Raw genomic sequence first — 20,593 nt, 5'->3', positions numbered from 1 at the left:
GAAGATGGGAATGATGGATTGTCATTGTTCTGGTGTGTTGATTCCAGAACTGGCGAATGCAGCCGCTGATCCACTTGATGCTGGTGTAGATCATATCCAGTTATTGACGCTGGATGTTGGCGCTGGACCTGGTATTCCATTTTGTCGTCCATCTTCTCCTCCGCGGAAAAACGCGTCGCGATTCCGTATTTGCACGCACGGTTACGGATTTCTCGTCGCCACTGTTACATCCTGGAGTTCGGGGTGACCGAGACACATGGTAGTGTAATGAAACTCCAGGTGTAAACGGAAAACAAATTAAAACGTAACTTTATTAACATAAAAGATTACATGACTATGACGCGACACGTACACGGTAGGACGACTACAATACTTCTAAATCTAATTAACTACTTTGTGCATCAACCGAAAGGCAGACTCATCGCCTTCGGTGAGCGAGCAGTATAGAGAGAGAATGCTGAGCTGATCAGTGGTTCCCAACACAAAGTTTTACACAAGGCAGAAAGCAAAGATAGACGTCTGTTCTCTGTGCCTTAAGATTCTAAGAAATTTCTAGTGATCTGAAAAGTATTCTAAAAACTATAGAACATATTCTCAACCATTTATAGGAATCCGTAGCATAACAGAATATGTATGTATATTTAAATAATTTCTAAGAATCTCTTAAGATTCTCAAAAATTCCCAGTTTTGTGGGATGTATTTTAAAAACTATAAAATAATCTCAATTATTTATAGTAATCGGTAATATCACAGAATATATTTGAATAACTAAGATTCTCACTAGGGGCAAGACACTGTGCAAACGAGAGTAACTCTGAGAAATTCTGAGGAACTCTTTTCACCAATGATCGACGAAATTAGTTGAAAAACACCCCTAAAATTGCAAGAAAGGCGAGATATCGGGCAATATTGTTTTGATTTTGCGATGAATCAGGCAACACCCAATTAAAAACGAGAGCAATCTGGAGGAATTCTGAGTAACTCTGTGAAGGAAAATGTACTCTTCAGCACAGTGTCTTGCCCCAAGGATTCTCATAAATTTTCAGTAATGTGGAAAATATTTAAAAAAGTATAGAAAAAATTCTCCATCATTTATAAAAAATCCGTAGCATCAGTAAATATATTTAAATAATTTCTGAGAATCCCTACAGATTCTCAGAAATTTCCAGTGATCTGCAAAGTATTTTAAAACTTTATAGGAATAAGGGCCCATATAGCCGAGGCGGTAAACGCACGGGTATTCAGCATGACCATGCTGAGGGTGACGTGTTCGATTCCCGGTCGGTCCAGGATCTTTTCGTAAAGGAAGTTTCCTTGACTTCCTTGGGCATAGAGTATCTTCGTGCCTGCCACACGATATACACATGCAAAATGGTCATTGGCAGAGGAAGCTCTCAGTTAATAACTGTGGAAGTGCTCATAGAACACTAAGCTGAGAAGCAGGCTTTGTCCCAATGAGGACGTTACGCCAAGAAGAGAGAGAGAGAGAGGAATCAGTAATACATTTCAATAATTCTTGAGAATTCCTTAAGATTCCCAGTAATCTGGAAAGTATTCTAAAACCTATAGAAAATATTATCAATCATTTATAGGAATCGGTAGCATCACTAAATATATGAAAATAGTTCCTGCGAATTCCTAAAGATTATCAGAAATTTTCAGATATTGATTTGGGATATATTCTGAAAACTATAGAAAATATTCTGAATCTTTTATGTGAATCCGTAGCATCACTAAATATATTAAAATAATTCCTGAAAATCCCTAAAGATTTTCAGAAATTTCCAGTGATTTGGAACGTATTATAAAAACTATAGAAATTTTCCTCAATCATTTATGTGAATCCGTAGCATCACTAAAAATACGAAAATAGCTCCTGAGAATCCCTAAAGATTCTCAGAAATTCCCAGTAATTTGGGATGTATTCTAAAAACTATAGAAAATATTTCCAATGGTTTATGGGAATCCGTTGCATCACTAAATATATTGAAATAATTCCTGAAAATCCATCCACATTCTCAAAAACTTTGAGTGATCTGGAAAATTCTTTAAAAAGTATAGAAATAATTCTCAATCTTTTACTGGAATCCGTAGCATCAGTAAATAATATATTTAAATAATTCCTGAGAACACCTAAAGATTCTTGGAAATTCCCAATGATCTGAAAAGTATTCTAAAAACTAAAGAAACTATTCTCAGTCATTTATAGGAATCCGTAGCATAACAGATTATATTTAAATAATTTCTGAGAATCTCTTAAGATTCTCAGAAATTCCCAGTTATCTGGAATGTATTCTTAAAACTATAAAATAATCTGAATCATTTTAAGTAATCGGTAATATCACGGAATATATTTAAATAACTCCTGAGAATCCCTCAAGATTGTCAGAAATTTTCAGTAATCTGGAAAATATTCTAAAAAGTATAGAAAAAATTCTCAATCCTTTATTAGGAATCCGTAGCATCAGTAATTATATTAAAATAGTTCCTGAGAATCCTTAAAAATTATCAGAAATTTGCAATGATCAGGAAAGTTTTTCAAATCTATAGGAAATATTATCGATCATTTATAGGATTCCGTAGCATCATGGAATATATTTAAATAATTCGTGAGAATCTCTAAAGACTCCGAAATTTCCATACATCTGGGATGTATTCTAAAAACTATAGAAATATTCTCAATCATTTGTAGAAATCAGTAGTATCAAGTAATACATTGAAATAATTTCTGAGAAAGCTATAGAAATATTCTCAATCATTAAATTTTATAGGAATCCGTAGCGTTATAGAATATATTTATATAATTCCTGAAAACTCATAAAATAGTTTTCGGGTAAATTCTAAATAATATAATAATGTCCTCTATCATTCATAGAAATCAGTTGCATCACAATATATTCTTTAGTTTTCTAAACATCCATAATGATTCTCAGAAATCCCTAATTACCTGTGATACATCTCAAATATTTTAAATGATTTTTGAAAATTCGCAAAGATTATCAAAAATTCCTTGGGTACATTCTAAATTTGACACGAATACTACAATAATGGTGAAATTCCGTTAACAAATAGTAATAGTAATAATAACATTCTAAATGTTATTAAAAATGTCCTCTATCATTCTTAGAAGTCAGTACCTTCTTGTAAAATATTGAGATGTTTTTTTGTAAATCCTCAATCATTTATCGAAAGCAGTTGATGTCAATAATGATGGCTATAACGTGACAATTGCCACGGGAGTTCCTATACAAATCAACTAGTAGTATCAACAGAAATACCCATGGAAATACCAGTTCGGTAGCAATCCGGTAAAGGGCATTAAGTTTAAGGACACATCCATGGAATTGTACACGATAGCCGAAAAACTCATTGATTCAAAGTACACTTTCGAAAACTTGGCATACCTATATAGGTAGCCTTGTCGGATATTCAGCAAAACGATGCTGCGGGTGACGGATTTGATTATCGGACGGTCCAGGATCTTTTCGTTACGGAATATTCTTGACTTCCTTTAGCACCATCATATAATAATACCTGCCACACGACCTACAGAAGGAACATGGTCATTGGCAAAACAGCAGAGAAGCTGGCTCTGTTCCAGTTGGGATGTAACGCCAGGAAGAAGAACTTCTTCAAAATAAAAGGGGGGACCGTACATGAGTACTATCTATTGGTACCATTAGCTACCGCCTTATGTTGATATCTCTCCCCTGGAAGATTGGGTCCAGGCTAGTACTATAAACTATCCGTTGGACTCAATCTCCTGGAAGGGGAGGGGTGGCCAACTAAATTTGCTGTTGGGATCATATGGTCGATGTGGGTGTTCAGCGAGACCATGCTGAGGGTGACGGATTTGATTCCCGTTCGATCTAGGAACTTTCCGTAAAGGAAATTTCATTGACTTCCTTGGGCAGAATATCGTCGTGCCTGGCACACGATATACACAGGCAAAAATGTGGTCATTGGCAGAGGGAGCTTTGCATGCTCATAGAACATAAGCTGAGAAGCAGGCATTGTCCCAGTTGGGACGTTACGCCAAGAAGAAGAAGAACTTCTGTAGCAGCAAGTATCGACTGATGGTGCTGTGCTGCCAAAAATGTTATCATTGATAAAGGAATAGCGGACATAATGGCATCAGGATCATCATCTTATGGAGCGGTTTCGACAGGATCCGGTGGTTTCGAAGAAGGGGTACTTTGCTCCTCCAGATACTATTTATCCTGCAGTCCGTACGCATATCGACGTATCCCCTGGCGGAACAGTATCCTTTTTCGTTTGGCTGCCTCGTTGACCGTATGAATCCGTCGAATGCACTCCGAATAGTCATAGATTGTCGTCGTTTTGCAAGATGCCCTTCTTTCTCGTTATCCAGAGCTTCATCATCGTCCAAGATTCAGTGCTGTGTAGGTTTCCAGCGAGATGCACGATATTTATGCTAGCGGGTCAAATCAATAGCTACTCACTGACTTCCGGAAAATGTAAAAGATGAACAGCTTACCTTTTCGAATCGGAAATCGTATTCTGCTTATCCACCGGATTATAGATCGCATCGCACTGTATAGCTGCACAACTTGCCGGCAAACAAAGTCCAGCTAGAAAAACAACAACATAATATTTATCATTATAAACTATAGTTATCACACCCACAGCTTAATTATAGTGAGAATATTTACCTCACAGCCGAGTTTCATTGGTTGCACTCCAGAATTTTATTAAAATTGTGTGATTTTTACACTAAAAACTAGAAAACTATCTGCAACAAGCGAGTCAACAACCATGCGGCTCTTAAGAAAAAAAATGAAGTTTCTCTCGCTTGTGTCGCTGATGGACGTCGAGGCGAAACCAAACGTCAATATCCTAGCCAAGTTGAACACCAGGTGAAAGTCCATGGTAAAAAAACCGGAGGTGTCTAGACTAGGTAGACTTGAACTCGACAAGTAGAAATCAGTCTGAGCGGGATGTAGTGATGGTGGAAACTTCCACTCACATATAAGCGCTGTGGTGATTCGGTTATCGTCGGCTGCAGGCTGGTCTGTCTAACCTTTCGTTCATGCTCGTACATGTTGACTCGGTGAAATCTGAAGATATCGTTGGATGGGCAGTTGGACGACGTGGAGAGTTGTAAAGAAAATGATGGCAAAATATGTGCGGTTATTACTTCGTGTTGGCGCGAACAGACAGTAACTGTACGACTACAAGGCTCCAGGTTTAATACATAAACGTTTTACAGAAAAAAACTATGTATATCATCAAGTATAGAGCTGATTTTTTTAGAGGAGGAGGAGGATGTGTGGTATATGATGCACGTGTGCAGTACGTTCTGAGTAACGCCTAACGCCTAACTGTCAGTGCGCAACCGACCAGCGCATGGTTGGCCATGACTCGTCCTCTTTCTTCGGACGTCCGTCGGGCGCATCAGACGTGCGGCACCAAGCACGGCATTTCCCCCAGCGAGGAATAATCGGAATTCCACAATAGCGTACCTTAGAAACTAAATCATAGTGTTAAAATTTAGAATTCAGCAGAATACAAACAACTTAAATTTTCAAATAAACTTACTCGAGTAAGAAAATCTATTTATTTATTTTGAAACTTCGAAGTAGTTTGAAAAATCGGTATACAACTTTAGGAAATCCATCTTGAAACTCATCGAAAGTCTCGACAGAAACCAACACTGTATGGCCTACGCATTTTAAAACACTATAACTATAGAAAATTGAAATTTAGACTCGAAATTTTCTCAAAATCCTTACGTGAAACGTAACGTCGGACGTAGTGCGCTGGACAGTGGACCTGGTCCTCTAACCAGCGTACTGTGCCCGACGTACGTCCGACACACGGTTTAGGAGAAAAATCGATTTTCGCGTGTCAAGATTTTCAACTGCCCGAACAATATTTTGTATGACGAAAAGCATCTAAACTCGATTTTCTCGAAGTGAAAGGCTTTAACCGAAAAAATATTTGGTAAGCACCGGGGAAAACAACCTAATTTTGGGCAGAAAGTTTAAAAGACATACCTACTTTTGAGTAAAATAAACTCAAAAATAGGTAGTTTTAGATCTCCGTATAGCATTTATTTAATGGCCAAAAAGTGTAGCCAGACTAGCATCTTGTCACTTTATTGCAGACTACATCCCAAATTGGACAATCTCACTTTTTTGGTACGCCTAAAAAGTGTGATAAAAGCACCGACGAACCGACGTGACAGCTAGAACAAATAAATTCAAATTTGTTGTCCGCGACGCTATGATGAAAAACAGCCGAACACTATCGCCACCTCTATAACGGCTCGCGATGGTTTGATAGCTCGACCTCGACACCAAACCCCCGTGTGTTCATATAGGAAACGATTCGCGTCTAAGGGTTCATTCACAAATGTCATAACGCCAAAACTGGCCTTTTTTGATACCCACCCACCCCCTCGTTACACTGTTTGTATGGAGAAAAAATATTTTTGTTCAAGCTGTAACACTATGAAGGACACCCACCCACCCCCTCCAGCGTTGACATTTGTGAACAAGCCCTAAGCTGATTTGACAGAAGCGATCGCTCGCTTCGCTGGTTGACCGTTAAATTTGAGGGGGACAGTTTTGGATCGCCCTGTCACGTCGGTTCGTCGGTGATAAAAGTGCACATTTGCCTCGGATCGTCTCGACGTCTTCGGTGCACTTATTCCTCCATTTACAAGGAATAAGTGCACCGAAGACCTCAACTCGATCCAACGAGTAGAATAACTAGCCACAGAAGTCCAATGTCGCGACTGTTCGTGTGACTAACATCTAGTTTGCCACGCCCTTACTGCGTCAGCAGCGGTACTAGAAGTGTCAAATTAAATTTGTTTACCAAAACAAAAGGTCCTCTACAAGATAGCCACTTAAAAACAGTAAATTATTGCAATCAAAGTTATTAAATTAATTAAATGAGAAAAGTGACTACAGCGCCATTGGAGTTCTACTGTATTTCTATTATCCAACGTGTCCCTGCGCTGCAATCACACTTTGAAGGTGTGTGCACACTATTGTGTCAGTCCAATTTGGGGCGCAGACAGTAATAATTCTAGATTGAGTTTAAATAAGGGCGAAAGTAACATGAGAGAGTTCTCTTCATCGACTCTCTCTTCTTCAAATTAAAGTGACAAGATGCAAGTATAGTTGAACTTTTTGGTCATAAATCGCTAGTTTGCGATGCAATCTAGCGTCTTAGTGTAAAAAAGTTCGATTGAATTTGCATCTTGTCACTTTAATTTGCAGAAGAGAGAGTCGATGAAGAGAACTCTCTCATGTTACTTTCGCCCTTATTTAAACTCCCTAATAAAAATGTATCATACAACGAAGATAACACTAATAATAGTATGATTCTGTGTATCATCATCATGATAGCCCGAAAGGGTTGTTAAGCACGTTGTATCATATTTTTTTATTAGGGCTCAATTTAGAATTAGCAGAAGAATGGTTCGATGAAGAGAAATCGATCACGTTTTACTTTCGCCCTTATTTAAACTCAATCTAGAATTAGTTTTCTTTTCAACTTTTTCTTACAGTGTCATTGTGTGGCCCTTCAGAAACGCCACCAATTGAAAACAAACCCCGTTTGACAGTTCCTGTTTGGCGCGAAAACTGACTCGTTCCGCCGTCAGGATGCCCGATGCAGGCTGCTTTTTATTTTTTGCGGTGCAACGGGATTTCCAGGGCTTCCGATCCTGCTTACGAACTGTGACCAACGATGATTACTCCGGAATTTTGAATCGTTTTATTTTGGGAGTCTATCGCATTGCTAGATGACGACGAATCTGTCGGATCAGGAGCCGGAATGCACAAAATTGGCGACTACCAGCGAATCGAAAAGATCGGCGAAGGCACTTATGGAGTTGTGTACAAGGCGAAGGATGTCAACACCCAGAAGTATGTGGCTCTCAAGCGGATTCGACTGGACAGGTGAGTTGCCGTTGGATAGGAATGGTCGCAAGCCTTATTTTTGTTCTCATCGTAGTGAAACGGAAGGTGTACCATCGACGGCCATTCGGGAGATTTCGCTGCTCAAGGATCTGCAGCACCACTCGATCGTGGAACTGTTCGACGTGGCCGTCATGGATTCCAGCATCTACATGATCTTCGAGTATTTGGACATGGATTTGAAAAAGCTTCTGGACCGGTACAAATCGTCCTTCACGCCGAAGCTGGTCAAAAGCTACATGCATCAGATGCTGGATGCAATCGCGTTTTGTCACATGCATCGGATCCTGCACCGGGATTTGAAACCGCAAAATCTTCTGGTGGACCGAGAGGGTCACCTAAAGCTGGCCGATTTCGGTTTGGCTCGCTCGTTTAATGTTCCGATGCGCACCTACACGCACGAGGTGGTCACCCTGTGGTACCGGGCGCCGGAGATCCTCCTCGGGACGAAGTTTTACGCGACCGGAGTGGACATTTGGAGCCTAGGGTGCATTTTCGCTGAGATGATTCTCCGGCGGCCACTTTTCCCCGGAGATAGTGAGATCGATCAGTTGTATCGGATATTCCGAACACGAGGGACACCGGACGAAAAAAGTTGGCCTGGGGTATGTCAGCTACCGGAATACAAGCAAAGCTTCCCCCGTTGGGCGGGTCAAGCGGTTCCGGAGGAGATAGAGCTCTATCGGGCACAAGATCTCTTCGAGCTCCTGATGGTGTACGATCCGACCAAACGGATTTCCGCCCGGAACGCCATGCTGGAGCCGTACTTTGACGATGTGGAACTGGTGCCACCCGGGATTGACACGCTGAACGGGAAAGTCGGAAGTTGAGGGTAAGTAGAAAAAGTATTGAACAGATTTCGTAGGAAGGTGTGATTTGTATGACCAACTCTGTCTTAATTATAATATTAAAAGGCTTTGTCAGTAGTAGAATTAATTTAGGAATTACAGACATTCTATTTTTGTACATGCTGTTGTATCAATAAGTGCCGAAAATTTTATATTATTATTATTATTATTATTTATTAAAGACCTTTTAACCTAACGGTCATTCAGGTCTGATTTTATCAACTGTGTATCTACAATTCATTTATTTAATTCAAATTTTTGCCTTTCTCGTACACTGCCCCCACTCGCATTACTGTCCCATGTTTGCTGGGTTTCCTATTCATATGGGACTGTTATGCGAGTGTGGGCAGTACACCAAGGTGTACCGAAAGGCTATATGTTCACTCCAAAAACGAAAATTTGATAGAGCCTCCGGAGGGGTCAAGTCTTATATACCAATCGACTCAGCTCGACGAATTGAGGTGATGTCTGTGTGTGTGTATGTGTGTGTGTGTGTGTATGTGTGTGTGTGTATGTGTGTGTACAAAAAAACTCACATCACTTTTTGGCAGTAAACCTCAACCGATTTTATTGACCGACGGTTCATTCGACGCGGAATCTGGTCCCATTGTTTCCTATTGAAAATGGTTCAGATCGGTCCAGCCGTTCCGGAGTTATGGCCATTTAGGTGTTCCGGACCGGTACCCCAGGAAGGGGCCAGATTTGAAAACGCTACAAACCCATCCATGCGGCACATCAAACTACGGCATTTTCGATAACTTGATGAATGGTAATCAGAAAAATAGTCTCAGACCATATCTGAACCGGTAGTGTCCCGGAACCGGTTCCGGATGTCCCGCCGGAAGTGACCAAACATAAAAGTGAACTAAACCCATGCATGCGACATATCAAACCGCGGCTTTTTCGATAACGTGGTGAACAGTAAGCAGGAAAATATTCTCAGACCATATCGGAACCGGTAGTGTTCCGGAACCGGTTGCAAATGTCCCGCCGTAAGTGGCCAAGTATTAAAGATACCCAAACCCTTGCATGCGACATATCAAATAGTGGCTTTTTTGATATCCTGATGAACAGTTAACAGGATAATATTCTCAGACCATATCTGAACCGGTTGTGTCCCGGAACCGGTTCCGGGTGTCCCGTCGGAAGTGACCAAATATAAAATTGAAATAAAACCACGCATGTGCCATATCAAACCACAGCTTTTTCGATAACCTGATGAACAGTAAGCAGGAAAGCATTCTCAGACCATATCGGAACCGGTTCCAGATGTTCCGCCAGAGGTGGCAAAGTATAAAAGTTAATTAAACCCATGCAAGGGACATATCAAATCGTGGCTTTTTTGATATCCTGATGAACAGTAAGCAGGAAAATATTTTCAGAACATATCTGAAACGGTTGTGATCCAGAACCGGTTCCAGGTGTCCCGCCGGAAATGGCTTAATATAAATGGGAACCAAACCCATGCAAGCGACACATCAAATCGCGGATTTTAAGGCATCTTGATTTGACAAAAAAAAAAGTTTCCGGCCATATTGGGGACAACCGGTAGTGTTCCGCAACCGATTACGGAACACATCGGAAGTGGTCAAATGTAAAGGAGAACCAAACCCATAAATTCGACACATTTAATAACGCGAAGAACGGTCAGCAAGAAAATAGTCTCAGGTCAGCAGTGTTCCGGAACCAGATTCGAGTGCCTCGCCGGGACTGGCGCAATGCACGAATGAACCAAACCCATACATGCATTACATCAATTTACGACTTTTTAGGAGAACTGATAAATAATTTGCATGAAACTAGTCTAAGAACACATCAGGGATAATCGGTAAGTGGTAAAATGTGAACCGAAAGTTATAAATGTGAAATTGAATCAAATCCATGCGTGTCGTACCATAAAACCACGCTAATTCGCCAATGATTGTTGGCTTCCGAGGTTCACTGCGGTTGATCACCAAACGGATCAGGTGTCGGAATGCACCAAATTAAAACTTTCGGAAGTAGCAGCTGCACGAGGAGCCGCTGCGGGTGTAAGTAACATCACAATATCGAATCATTCGTATTTACAGTGTATTACACTGTGACATTTGATCATTTTTTTTAATTCAACAAATTTCGAATGAGCGGGGTACAAGTTAAAAAGTGTCTTATTAAAGAGTGATGAATACGCGGGGTTTGACAGTACATAAAATAGCAGCTTTTTTGATAACTTCTTCTTCTTCTTCTTCTTTATAGCTCGACGTTCGCATTGGAACTTGGCCTGCCTCTCTTCTACTTAGTGTTCTTTAGAGCACTTCCACAGTTAATAATTGAAGGGTTTTCTTTGCCCGCCATTGCATGAATTTGTATATTGTGAGGCAAGTTCAATGATACACTATGCTCAGGAAGTCGAGAAAATGTTCCCGACCGGAACGGGAATCAAACCCGCCGTTTCCGGATTGGCGATTCATAGCCTCAACCACTAGGCCAACTGGAGACCCTTTTTTGATAACACGATGATCGATTCGTAAGAACATAGTCTCAGACCATATTTTAGACAACCGGTAGTGTCCCGAAACTAGCTCTGGGTGTCCCACTGGAAGTGGTCAAATGTAAAAGTGATTTGTATCCATGCATAAGATAAATCAAATCGTGGTTTTTTTAGGTAAGCTGATGTACGTTAGCAATGATATTGCCTCAGACTATATTTGGGAGACCCGGTGGTGCTTCGGAACCTGTTCTGGAAAGTAACCAAATGTTCCATGCGACACATCACATCACGGCTTTTTTAATAACCTGGGGAACGGTTAACTAGAAAATAGGCTCATACCGCATTAGAGACGACTGGTAGGGTTGCACAACTAGCGTTTGATGCTTCGCCGGAACTACGAAAGTAAATAAAATCAATGCAAGTGATAAATATGTGTAAGAGAACAAAATCTTGACATATTAAACCCACATACAAACGTCTCACTATACTCACTACGTTCTTGTGTTTAACGGTCAATAAAACATAACCTAGAATGTGCAGAAAAAACTTTATCGAAGACCGCAAAGTGATCTGTGAATGTGTAAAAAGTTATATCTTAGCTTGTTAGTATCGTCTTGATATTGATCAGCTCCCAATGTTAGTGAAGGTACTCAAGCAGTCAACTGAGAAATCTGATATTATTAGCGTAAAAACGCTGAACACACCGTCGGAGTATGTGCCATCAATAAGTTTTAAGTCAATTGAATGATGGCTTTGATAAAATGCTTGCTTTTCTTAAAAAATATCAGGATTCAGGAACACTTTGACTTACGTCGACGGAAAGATCGTGAGAACATATACGACGAGAAAGGCACTATCACCTCTAGGTGGATTAATTTGGGTTTTTTGTTTGTTTTTCCACTTTTCTCGTCCACTTGCTAAAAACGAAATCCATTTATCCAAATCATCTTGGGCTGGTTCGGGTTCAGAAAGATCCACACTGCTAGCTGTATCCATTTCATTCTCCTCATCGCACGCACGTCCATGTGCGGTGGTTGTTTCTGCAGTCGTTTTCCTATCAGCTCTCTTTGCCGGCGGAGGTTTTGTCTCCCCTGGGCTCAACTGACGAACATTCCTTTTGTATTGTACCGTAAAACGGGGTGAATAGAAACAATGGGGCGAATAGAAACAAATAACTTATTGTAAAAAAGATGGCAATTATGTTTTAAAATTCATCAAAACTTAATTTTATTAGCTAGTTGGATGCTACTAGTGTTTCAATAAACCTTTTTTGAGATGATAATTCCGTTAATTTTTTTGTGAAAATTTTTAAAAGCAAAGTATCGATTTGGAGGCAAAAAAAACTTCCGCCATTTAAATTGCGTTTTATCGATTTGGTATGTATTAACAGACTAAAGTATTTTTCGACATTCGACATTTTTTTCTTCACTAGGTGAATTATTATAATCTAGTGTTAGAGTTTTAATTGAATTAAAAGTTATTTCTGTCTTGAAATTGGAAAAAATATCAAAAATTGTTTAAAGCTGTTTCTATTCGCCCCATTGCGGGGCGAATAGAAACAAGCAACCTTTTTTCAAATAAGTTAACGAAATCAAAATTAGTTTTCGTTGTCGCATGGGGTGGCGGGAGGCATCACCACCCCCAGCAACCAAGGCAGCAGCTACAGTGCTGCTAATAAAACAAAACAAAAAGCCGGTCGTTGGATCACTAATCAGTAATAAATCAATAACTTTTTCCACAAGCATCCAATTGTTTTGCGGTCTTCGAAGGAAAGTTTCATAAATGATTTTTCTACAAGAAACATTGATCGATTTGAATTAAGGAGACAAGCGGCGACCTCTGGGATTTTTTATTTGAAAGTATAACTTTTCCCATAGTAAATCCTATGAAAACTTTGAACCGCTTGCGCTAAATTATAGTTTCACCGATTGCGCTGAAATTTTGCACAGTTCATATGGGACCTAAATGGGATCAAAAAAGTCGACTGGAGCGAGAATTTGACATTTGTCCCATACTAATGTACACAAATCAACGTGATGCTGGTAGCGGTGACCAAATTCTGGAAGATTAAGGATTTTTATTCACTCGTGCTCTGATTTTTATATTGTTAAAGTCTATAAAATATTCATAAGAAATTATAGCTAAAATCTTTTGAAAATTACAAACTTTTTTGAAGACTAACCTAGAATTTCCTGGTTTCTCTATTCATCCCTTTTTAATTATCTTCCAATATTATTCGCTGGAGAAATTCCTCCACAAATTCTTGAAATAATTAAAAAAAAAAACATCACGTAATCCTGAAAAAGTTCTTGGGTACATTCCTGAAAAGATATTTGAAGGATTTCTGAAATGTTTGATGGAACTCCTGAATGAATTTGTGAAGAGAACCTGAGAGGAATTTCTGAAGAAATCACTTGAGGAATTCCCGGAGAAATCTCTGTAAGACTTCCTGGATAATTCCTTGAAAAAAAGCCTGGATGAATCCCTGTTGCAATTCCTACAGGAATGTCTGAAGAAAGCCCTGTAGAATCCCTGGAGGAAATCCCGGCGAAATTCCCGGAGGAATCCCTGGAAGAATTTTACCTGAAGAAATTCCTATATAAATTATGGGAGGAACACCTAGAGAAATTTCTGAAGAGATCTCATGAGAAAATCCTTGATGAAATCCTACATAAACTTCTAGAGGATTTCTTGGCGGAATTCTTGGAGAAATCCCAGAAGGGATTCCTCCAGGAATCCTTGTAGCAATTACTGGGAAAATCTCTAGCGAGAATCCTAGAGGAATGCCTGGAGAATCTGCTGAACAAATTCCGAGCGTAATTCCTGGAGGGATACTTGGATAAGACCCATCCGGAATTCTTGGAGAAATTTCTTGGAGCGATCCCTGGAAGAATTCCTGAAGAAATCTCCAGAGGAATTCTGGGAGGAATTGCTGGAGAAATTTATGAAAAAATCCCTTGAGAAATTCCAGGAGGATTTTCTGGAAGCCTTGGAGGAATCCCTGAAGAAAATCCTGAATGTATTCCTGGAGCATTTCCTAGAAGAATCTCCTAAGAAATCCCTAGAGGATTTCCTGGAGAAATTCCTGAAGGAATTGCTGATATAATTTCTGAAGGATGTCCAGATGCAATTCCTGGAGGAAGTCCTGAAGAAATTCCTGGGGTATTTCCAGGAGGAATTCCTGGAGAAATTCCTGCATAAAATCCTGGAGGAATTCCTAGAGGCATTCCTGTGGGAATTGCTTGAGGAATTTCTAGTGGAAATCTTGAAAGAATTACTGGATTAATTTTTTAAGCAATCTCCAGAGGTATTCTGGGAGATGGCTATTTCTATTATTTTTCTATTTCTGGAAAAAAAATTCCTTGAGAAATCCCCGAAGGAATTCCTGAAAGAATCCCTGGGGGAATCCTTGAAGAAATTTGTAGAGAAATCCCTGGAGGAATCTCTAGAGAAATTTCTGGAGAAATATCTGGAGAAATCCCTGAAAAAATCCTGAAAGCATTCCTGGAGAATTTCCTGGACGAATTTCTGAAGGTATTCCTAGAGGATTTTCTGGAAGAATTCTTGGAAGAACTTCTGGGGGATTTCATGGAGGAATCTTCGAAGAATTTCCTGGAGGAATCCTTGGAAAAATCCTTAGAGACATTTCTGGAGGAATCGCAGAAGCTATTCCTGGTGGAATCTCAGGAGAAATTCCTGGAGGAATCCCTAGAGGAATTGCTGACATAATTTCTGAAGGATGTCCAGAAGCAATTTCTAATAAAATATTTGAAGGAATTCCTGAAAAAAATCTTGGGGTAAATTATGGAGGTGTTTCTGAAGAAATTCCTTGATAAAATTCTGGAGGATTTCCTGTGAAAACTGCTGGAGGAATCCATGAGGTAATTACTGGTGGAATCTCTACAGGATTTTTTGAAAGAACTACTGGATGAGTTCCTAGAGGAATCTCCAGGGGAATTTCCTAAAATAAATCCTGAACTGAAGGTATTCCTGGAGAATTTCCTGAAACATTTTCTGAAGAAATCCCTAGTGCATTTCCTGGAGGAATCTTCGAAAGATTTCCTGGAGGAATCCCTGGGAAAATCCCTGAAAACAATCGTAAAGAAATGCCTGGATGAATACCGGAAGCAATTAATGTAGGAATCTCAGGATGAATTCCTGGAGAAATGCCAGGAAGAATCCCTAAAAAATTCCTCAGGATATTCTTGTAGAATTTCCTGGAAGAATTTCTGAAAAAATCCTCAGAAAATTTTCTGAAGAAAATTCTGGGTTTGCTGTCATATTTTCTGAAGGATGTCCAGGATATATTCCTGGATAAATTCCTAGAGCAATTCCTGGAGAAATCCCTGAATGAAATCTTGGGAGAATGACTTTGGGAATTGCTGGAGGAATCCTTGAAGGAATTCCTGGATGAATTCTTACAAAAATTACTAAATAAATTTCAGAGGGAATCTCTAGAGGAACCCTGGGAGAAATTTCTGAAAAAATCCCCTGAGAAATTCCTGGAAGAATTTTTAGAGAAATTTCTGGAGGAATTCCTGGAGAAATCCTCAAAGGAATTTCTGAAGGAATCCCTGGGAAACTATTGTAGAAATTCGTGGAGAAATCCCTAGAAAAATCCATAAAGAAGTTTCTGGAGGAATTTTTAGCGAAATTCCCGGAGGAATCCTTGCAGTAATTCCTGGAGGAAAGTCTGGAAGAATTCTTGGGGGAATTCCTCGAAAAATTCCATAAGGTATTCCTAGAGAAAATCCTGGAAGAATTCCTGGATGAACTGTTGACATAATTTATTAGGGATTAATTCCTGGAGGAATGCCTGCATGAAATTCTGGAGGAATCCCAAAAAAATATTCCTGAAGCAATCCCAGGAGTCCCTGAAGCAATTCCTGAAGGAATATCTGGTGTAATTCCTGGAGGAATTGCTGGAAAAAAATCGTAGAGAAATCTCTGCAAGAATCCAAGGAGGAATCCATGGAAGAATGCCTGGAAAAATTCTCGGAAGAAAGCCTAGAAGCATTCCTGATGGAATTCTTGGATGATTCTCTGAAGTAATTCCTGGAAAATCTTTAGAGATTTTTTGTACGAGTCTCTGGAAAAATCCATTAAAGAATTCCTGAATAAATTTCTGTAGGAATTCTAGGAACAATCCTGGAAGCAATTTCTGGAGAAATCTCTGGAGGAATTCATGAAGGAATGCATTGAGGAAACCTTGGAGGAATCGCTGAAAAAAATGTAGAAATCCATGGAGGATATCCTAGAGGAATGCCTGTAGGAATTCCTGAAGGAGTCTCCAGAGGAACTCCTGGAGAAATCTCTAGAGGAATTTCTGGCGCAATTTCTGGATAAATGTCTAGATGAGTTTCTGGAGGAATTTTTGAAGAAATCCTTGCAGGAATTCCCAGAGGAATCCCTGGAAAAACTCCTAAAGGAATTTCAAAAAAAAAAAAAAATCGTGGATTAATTTCTTCTGAAGAAACTCCAGAAGGAACCCCGGAGGAACCAAGAGGAATTAGTAGTAAGGGAATCCCTAAACAGTTCCAGGAAGCACTGAATTAGCTTCAGGAAGAAATCCTTAAAGAATACAGGGAGGAATTCATGAAGAAATCTTAAGAAGAGTTCCTGGGAAAATCGTTATTGGAATTTTAAAAATAAGTTGTTCCAGAAAGAATCACAGAAGCAATTCCCGAGTTAAGCCCTTCAGAAATTCTTGGAGGAATACCTGGAGGATATCCTAGAGGAAGGCCTGTAGGGACTAACGAAAGAGTCTCTAGAAATACTTCTGGAGAAATATCTAAAAGAATTCCTGGAGGCATTTCTGAATGAAATCCTGGATGAATTTTTAGGGGAATGCCTGCAGCAATTCCCAGAGGAATCTCTGAAGAAATTCGTGGAAGAATCCCTTGAGAAATTCCTGGAGGAATCCGTGAAGGAATTCCTGAAGATGGAATCCTTAGGGAAATCCCGAAGGAATTCAAAGAAGAGTTCGCGAAGGAACTCCTTGAGGAATCCCTGTAGCAGTTCCTGAGCGAAGCAGTTCCTGCAAGAGATCCTGAATCCCGGAAGCAGTCCCATCAGGAATTCCTTAGGAAATCCCAGGAATGCTTACTTAACAAATTCCTGGAATAATTTCTGTAGGAAATAAAAATATGAAGGAATCCAGGTCTGCAATAATTTTTGGACGAAATATTGTTGAAATCTTTGGATGGACTCACAATACAATGTATAATACAATACTCCTGGAAGGAACTCATGGATTATTTTTTAGCTTGTCTCTGGTAAAATTTCCTGTAAGGGTTTCTGGAAGGATTCTTGAAGGAATATATGGAGAAATCTCTGAAAGAATACTTGCAGAAATACATAAAATAATTTCTGTTGACATTCCTTTGGGATTTTTTTTTATCTGTATTAACGAGATTTTTAGCCCTAGGCTAGTTCATCTCGGGGATCCTTTGAGAATCCCTGGAGAAACTTTTGGAGGAATCCTTGAAAACAGGAACAATCACTGGAGGAACCTCTAAAGTTATCCCAGGAGAAATTACCGGAGAAATGACTGGTGAAACCCATGCATAGAGGAATTCTTGAAAAATTCTCTGGAGCAATCTAAAGGGTGATACGGTCAAAATTTGGTCACACAATTTGTTTCATAACTTGAGACTGCGTACACCAAAACAGCTGATTTTTGGACCAGTAATGGTACATTATATGTAGCTTATACCATAAAATTTTCATCAAAATCGGTTCAGTATTTGCGGAGATATTGTGAATCCTGAAAACTGCAATTTTAAAATTTTGTACAAAGAGGATCAAAAAATAAGAACACATTTTTACTCTTTTATTTATAGAGCCAGAAATACTGAACCAATTTCAATAAAAAAAATTCTGTATGTAAAGTATACATATCAAAATGTTGTGTAAAAATTTCATTCAATTTGATCCAGCCGTTACAAAGTTATATTTGTTTAGGTGGTCAAATTTTGTCAAATTTTGTCAAGTCAAGTCAAATTTTGGTCACACATTTTTTTTCATAACTTTAGACTGCGTACACCAAAACAGCTGATTTTTGGATCAGTAATGGTACATTATATGTAGCTTGTACCATAAAATTTTCATCAAAATCGGTCTAGTATTTGCGGAGATATTGTTGAACCCTGAGATCTGCAATTTTAAAATTTTGTGCACAAATAAGAACACATTTTTACTGTTTTATTTATAGAGCCAGAGATACTCAACCGATTTCAATGAAAATTGTTCTGTATGTAAAGTATGCATATCAAAATGTTGTGTAAAAAATTCATTCAATTTGATCCAGCCGTTACAAAGTTATGTTTGCTTAAGTGGCACCCGGTCAGTGTTTTTCATATTCAAACTGCTACAACTTTGAAAGTATTCATACAAAATGGCTCAAAATTTTACTAAGAACATATCTTCATAATAGTATTATACTGTAAAATTTTGATAAAAATCGGAGCAGTATTGGTAGTTCTATAATCAAAATTGTGCCTTGCTGACCTTAAATTTCCGAAAATTTACTATGGAGCGCCTTTGTACAAAATTTTAAAAAGGTAGGTCAATGGTTTTATCTATATATCAACCAATACTTGATCGATTTTCATGAAAATTTTATGGTATAAGCTACATATAATGTAGCATTACTGGTCCAAAAATTAGCAGTTTTGGTGTACGCAGTCTAAAGTTATGAAAAAAATTGTGTGACCAAATTTTGACCGTATCACCCTTTATGATCACTGAAGGAAACTATGAAAAAAATCCTGGTAGAATTCGTCGATGCATTCTTGCAGAAGTATCTGTAAACATTTCTGAAGGAATTGTGGGAGGAATTCTTGAACCATTTCTTGGAACAAACCCTAAAACAATCACTATCGGAACCCTGCAAGATACTCATGGAAGATGAAAAATGTCGTTGAAAAATGATGATCTAATGGATTCTCGGCTGGCTCTGGTCAAGAAGGAGTATGACCTTCTGGTCGAAGAACGGAGTGCGACTGATGCGAGCGCGAAGGAGCGATCCACCCAAAAACGGACAGCTACCTCTTTGCCGGCAACGCGACGATGCAGCTTGTCGGAGCCGTAGCGGAGAGGTCAAACCGCCCTACGGTTCGAGCTGCATGGCCGAAACCCGCCAAGGAGACGCGGCTTATGATGCGTCCGGCAGAGACTGACAAAAAGCTAAAGAGGAAGTAGGGAACGGCCAGCGTGATTACCCAGGCTGCCAAGTCTCTTGCGAAACGCGCAAGGAGTAAGGAAATCAAGCTCCAAGGGGCCAAACCTAAGAGGAAAGGTGGTCAACCGGGAAACCAAGGAAAAGAGAACTCTTGCATGACGGTCGGAAAGAAAAAGGTTGTGAGAAAAGTGAAGTCTACCCGCAAACGCGAACGAAGCGACGCGCTGATCTCGGCTGATCTTCAAAACCAAGACACGTACGCCGAGGTGCTGACGGCCATGCGAGGCGAAAATCGTCTATCATAGCTGGGCGTGGATGTAGAAAGTGACGTGCTTCAAGTTTTTTGAGCAAGGACATATGTCGTGGGCGTGTAAAGGCCCCGACAGGAGCAAGCTCTGCAGGACATGTGGAGTGGAAGGCCACATCGCCAGGGAATGCAACTCGGCACCAAAATGCATGATATTGTGGATTTACCGGCTACTTGTATTCTACCGGTCGCTTCAGTATGGCCTCCAAAGTAGCCGTTTTATAAAAAGAGTAACTTAAACATGTTTTTAAACATTTTTATTGTATGCGCTATTCCTCGTTGCCACTAGCTATTCAACGACATTCATTTTTTGACAATCAAGTTGATTTTTATATGAAAACGGCTACTTTTTAACGACTACTTAAGTAACCAGTAGAATACAAGTAGCCGGTAAATCCACAATATTGTGGGAACCGACAGGTGAACTTTACCGGATAAAATAAACGAGAGACGAGTCGTAAAATATATCGCGTGTTTATTACTCTCTGCTGCTGACAAACTACAAACTACAATGGCGGCGCTTACCTCGGCTTCCACTCAATCAGGGTTGAAGCTAGGGGTGCACACAGTGGTGGCAGCGTGCACCATAATATGCATGGCGAACAAGGATCACACGACGGGCGGGCCTAAACGTCCAGGCACGCGAAGAGGTCGAACCAAGCGACGATATTGCGGGTTACACAACTAAATCTTGTAACAAGTGTCAGTGTAACGTTCAGTATTCATGAGTTTTGTCGCGTTTAATATTCGTTGAATTGTGTTTAAAAAAAGAAAACGTTTGTAGTTAGGTTAAGTGTAACGTCCCAAAAATCCCACGAATGCAGTGATCTTTA

General features: G+C 39.6%; 1 protein-coding gene across 1 annotated transcript; it reads left to right on the top strand.

The window, feature by feature from the left end:
- The first annotated feature begins 7,446 nt into the window (after positions 1-7,446).
- Positions 7,447-8,919, top strand: LOC109423610 (cyclin-dependent kinase 2). The gene is made up of 2 exons (XM_019698584.3): positions 7,447-7,935; positions 7,991-8,919. Exons 1-2 carry the CDS (start codon positions 7,811-7,813, stop codon positions 8,781-8,783), a joined length of 918 nt encoding a protein of 305 aa, XP_019554129.2. The 5' UTR covers positions 7,447-7,810; the 3' UTR covers positions 8,784-8,919.
- Positions 8,920-20,593: the final 11,674 nt, after the last annotated feature.

This window comes from Aedes albopictus, chromosome 1 (assembly GCF_035046485.1).
Source record: "Aedes albopictus strain Foshan chromosome 1, AalbF5, whole genome shotgun sequence".
Lineage (NCBI taxonomy): Eukaryota > Metazoa > Arthropoda > Insecta > Diptera > Culicidae > Aedes > Aedes albopictus.
Note: the sequence above shows the minus strand (reverse complement) of the source record. Positions and strands in the feature narration are given on the sequence as shown.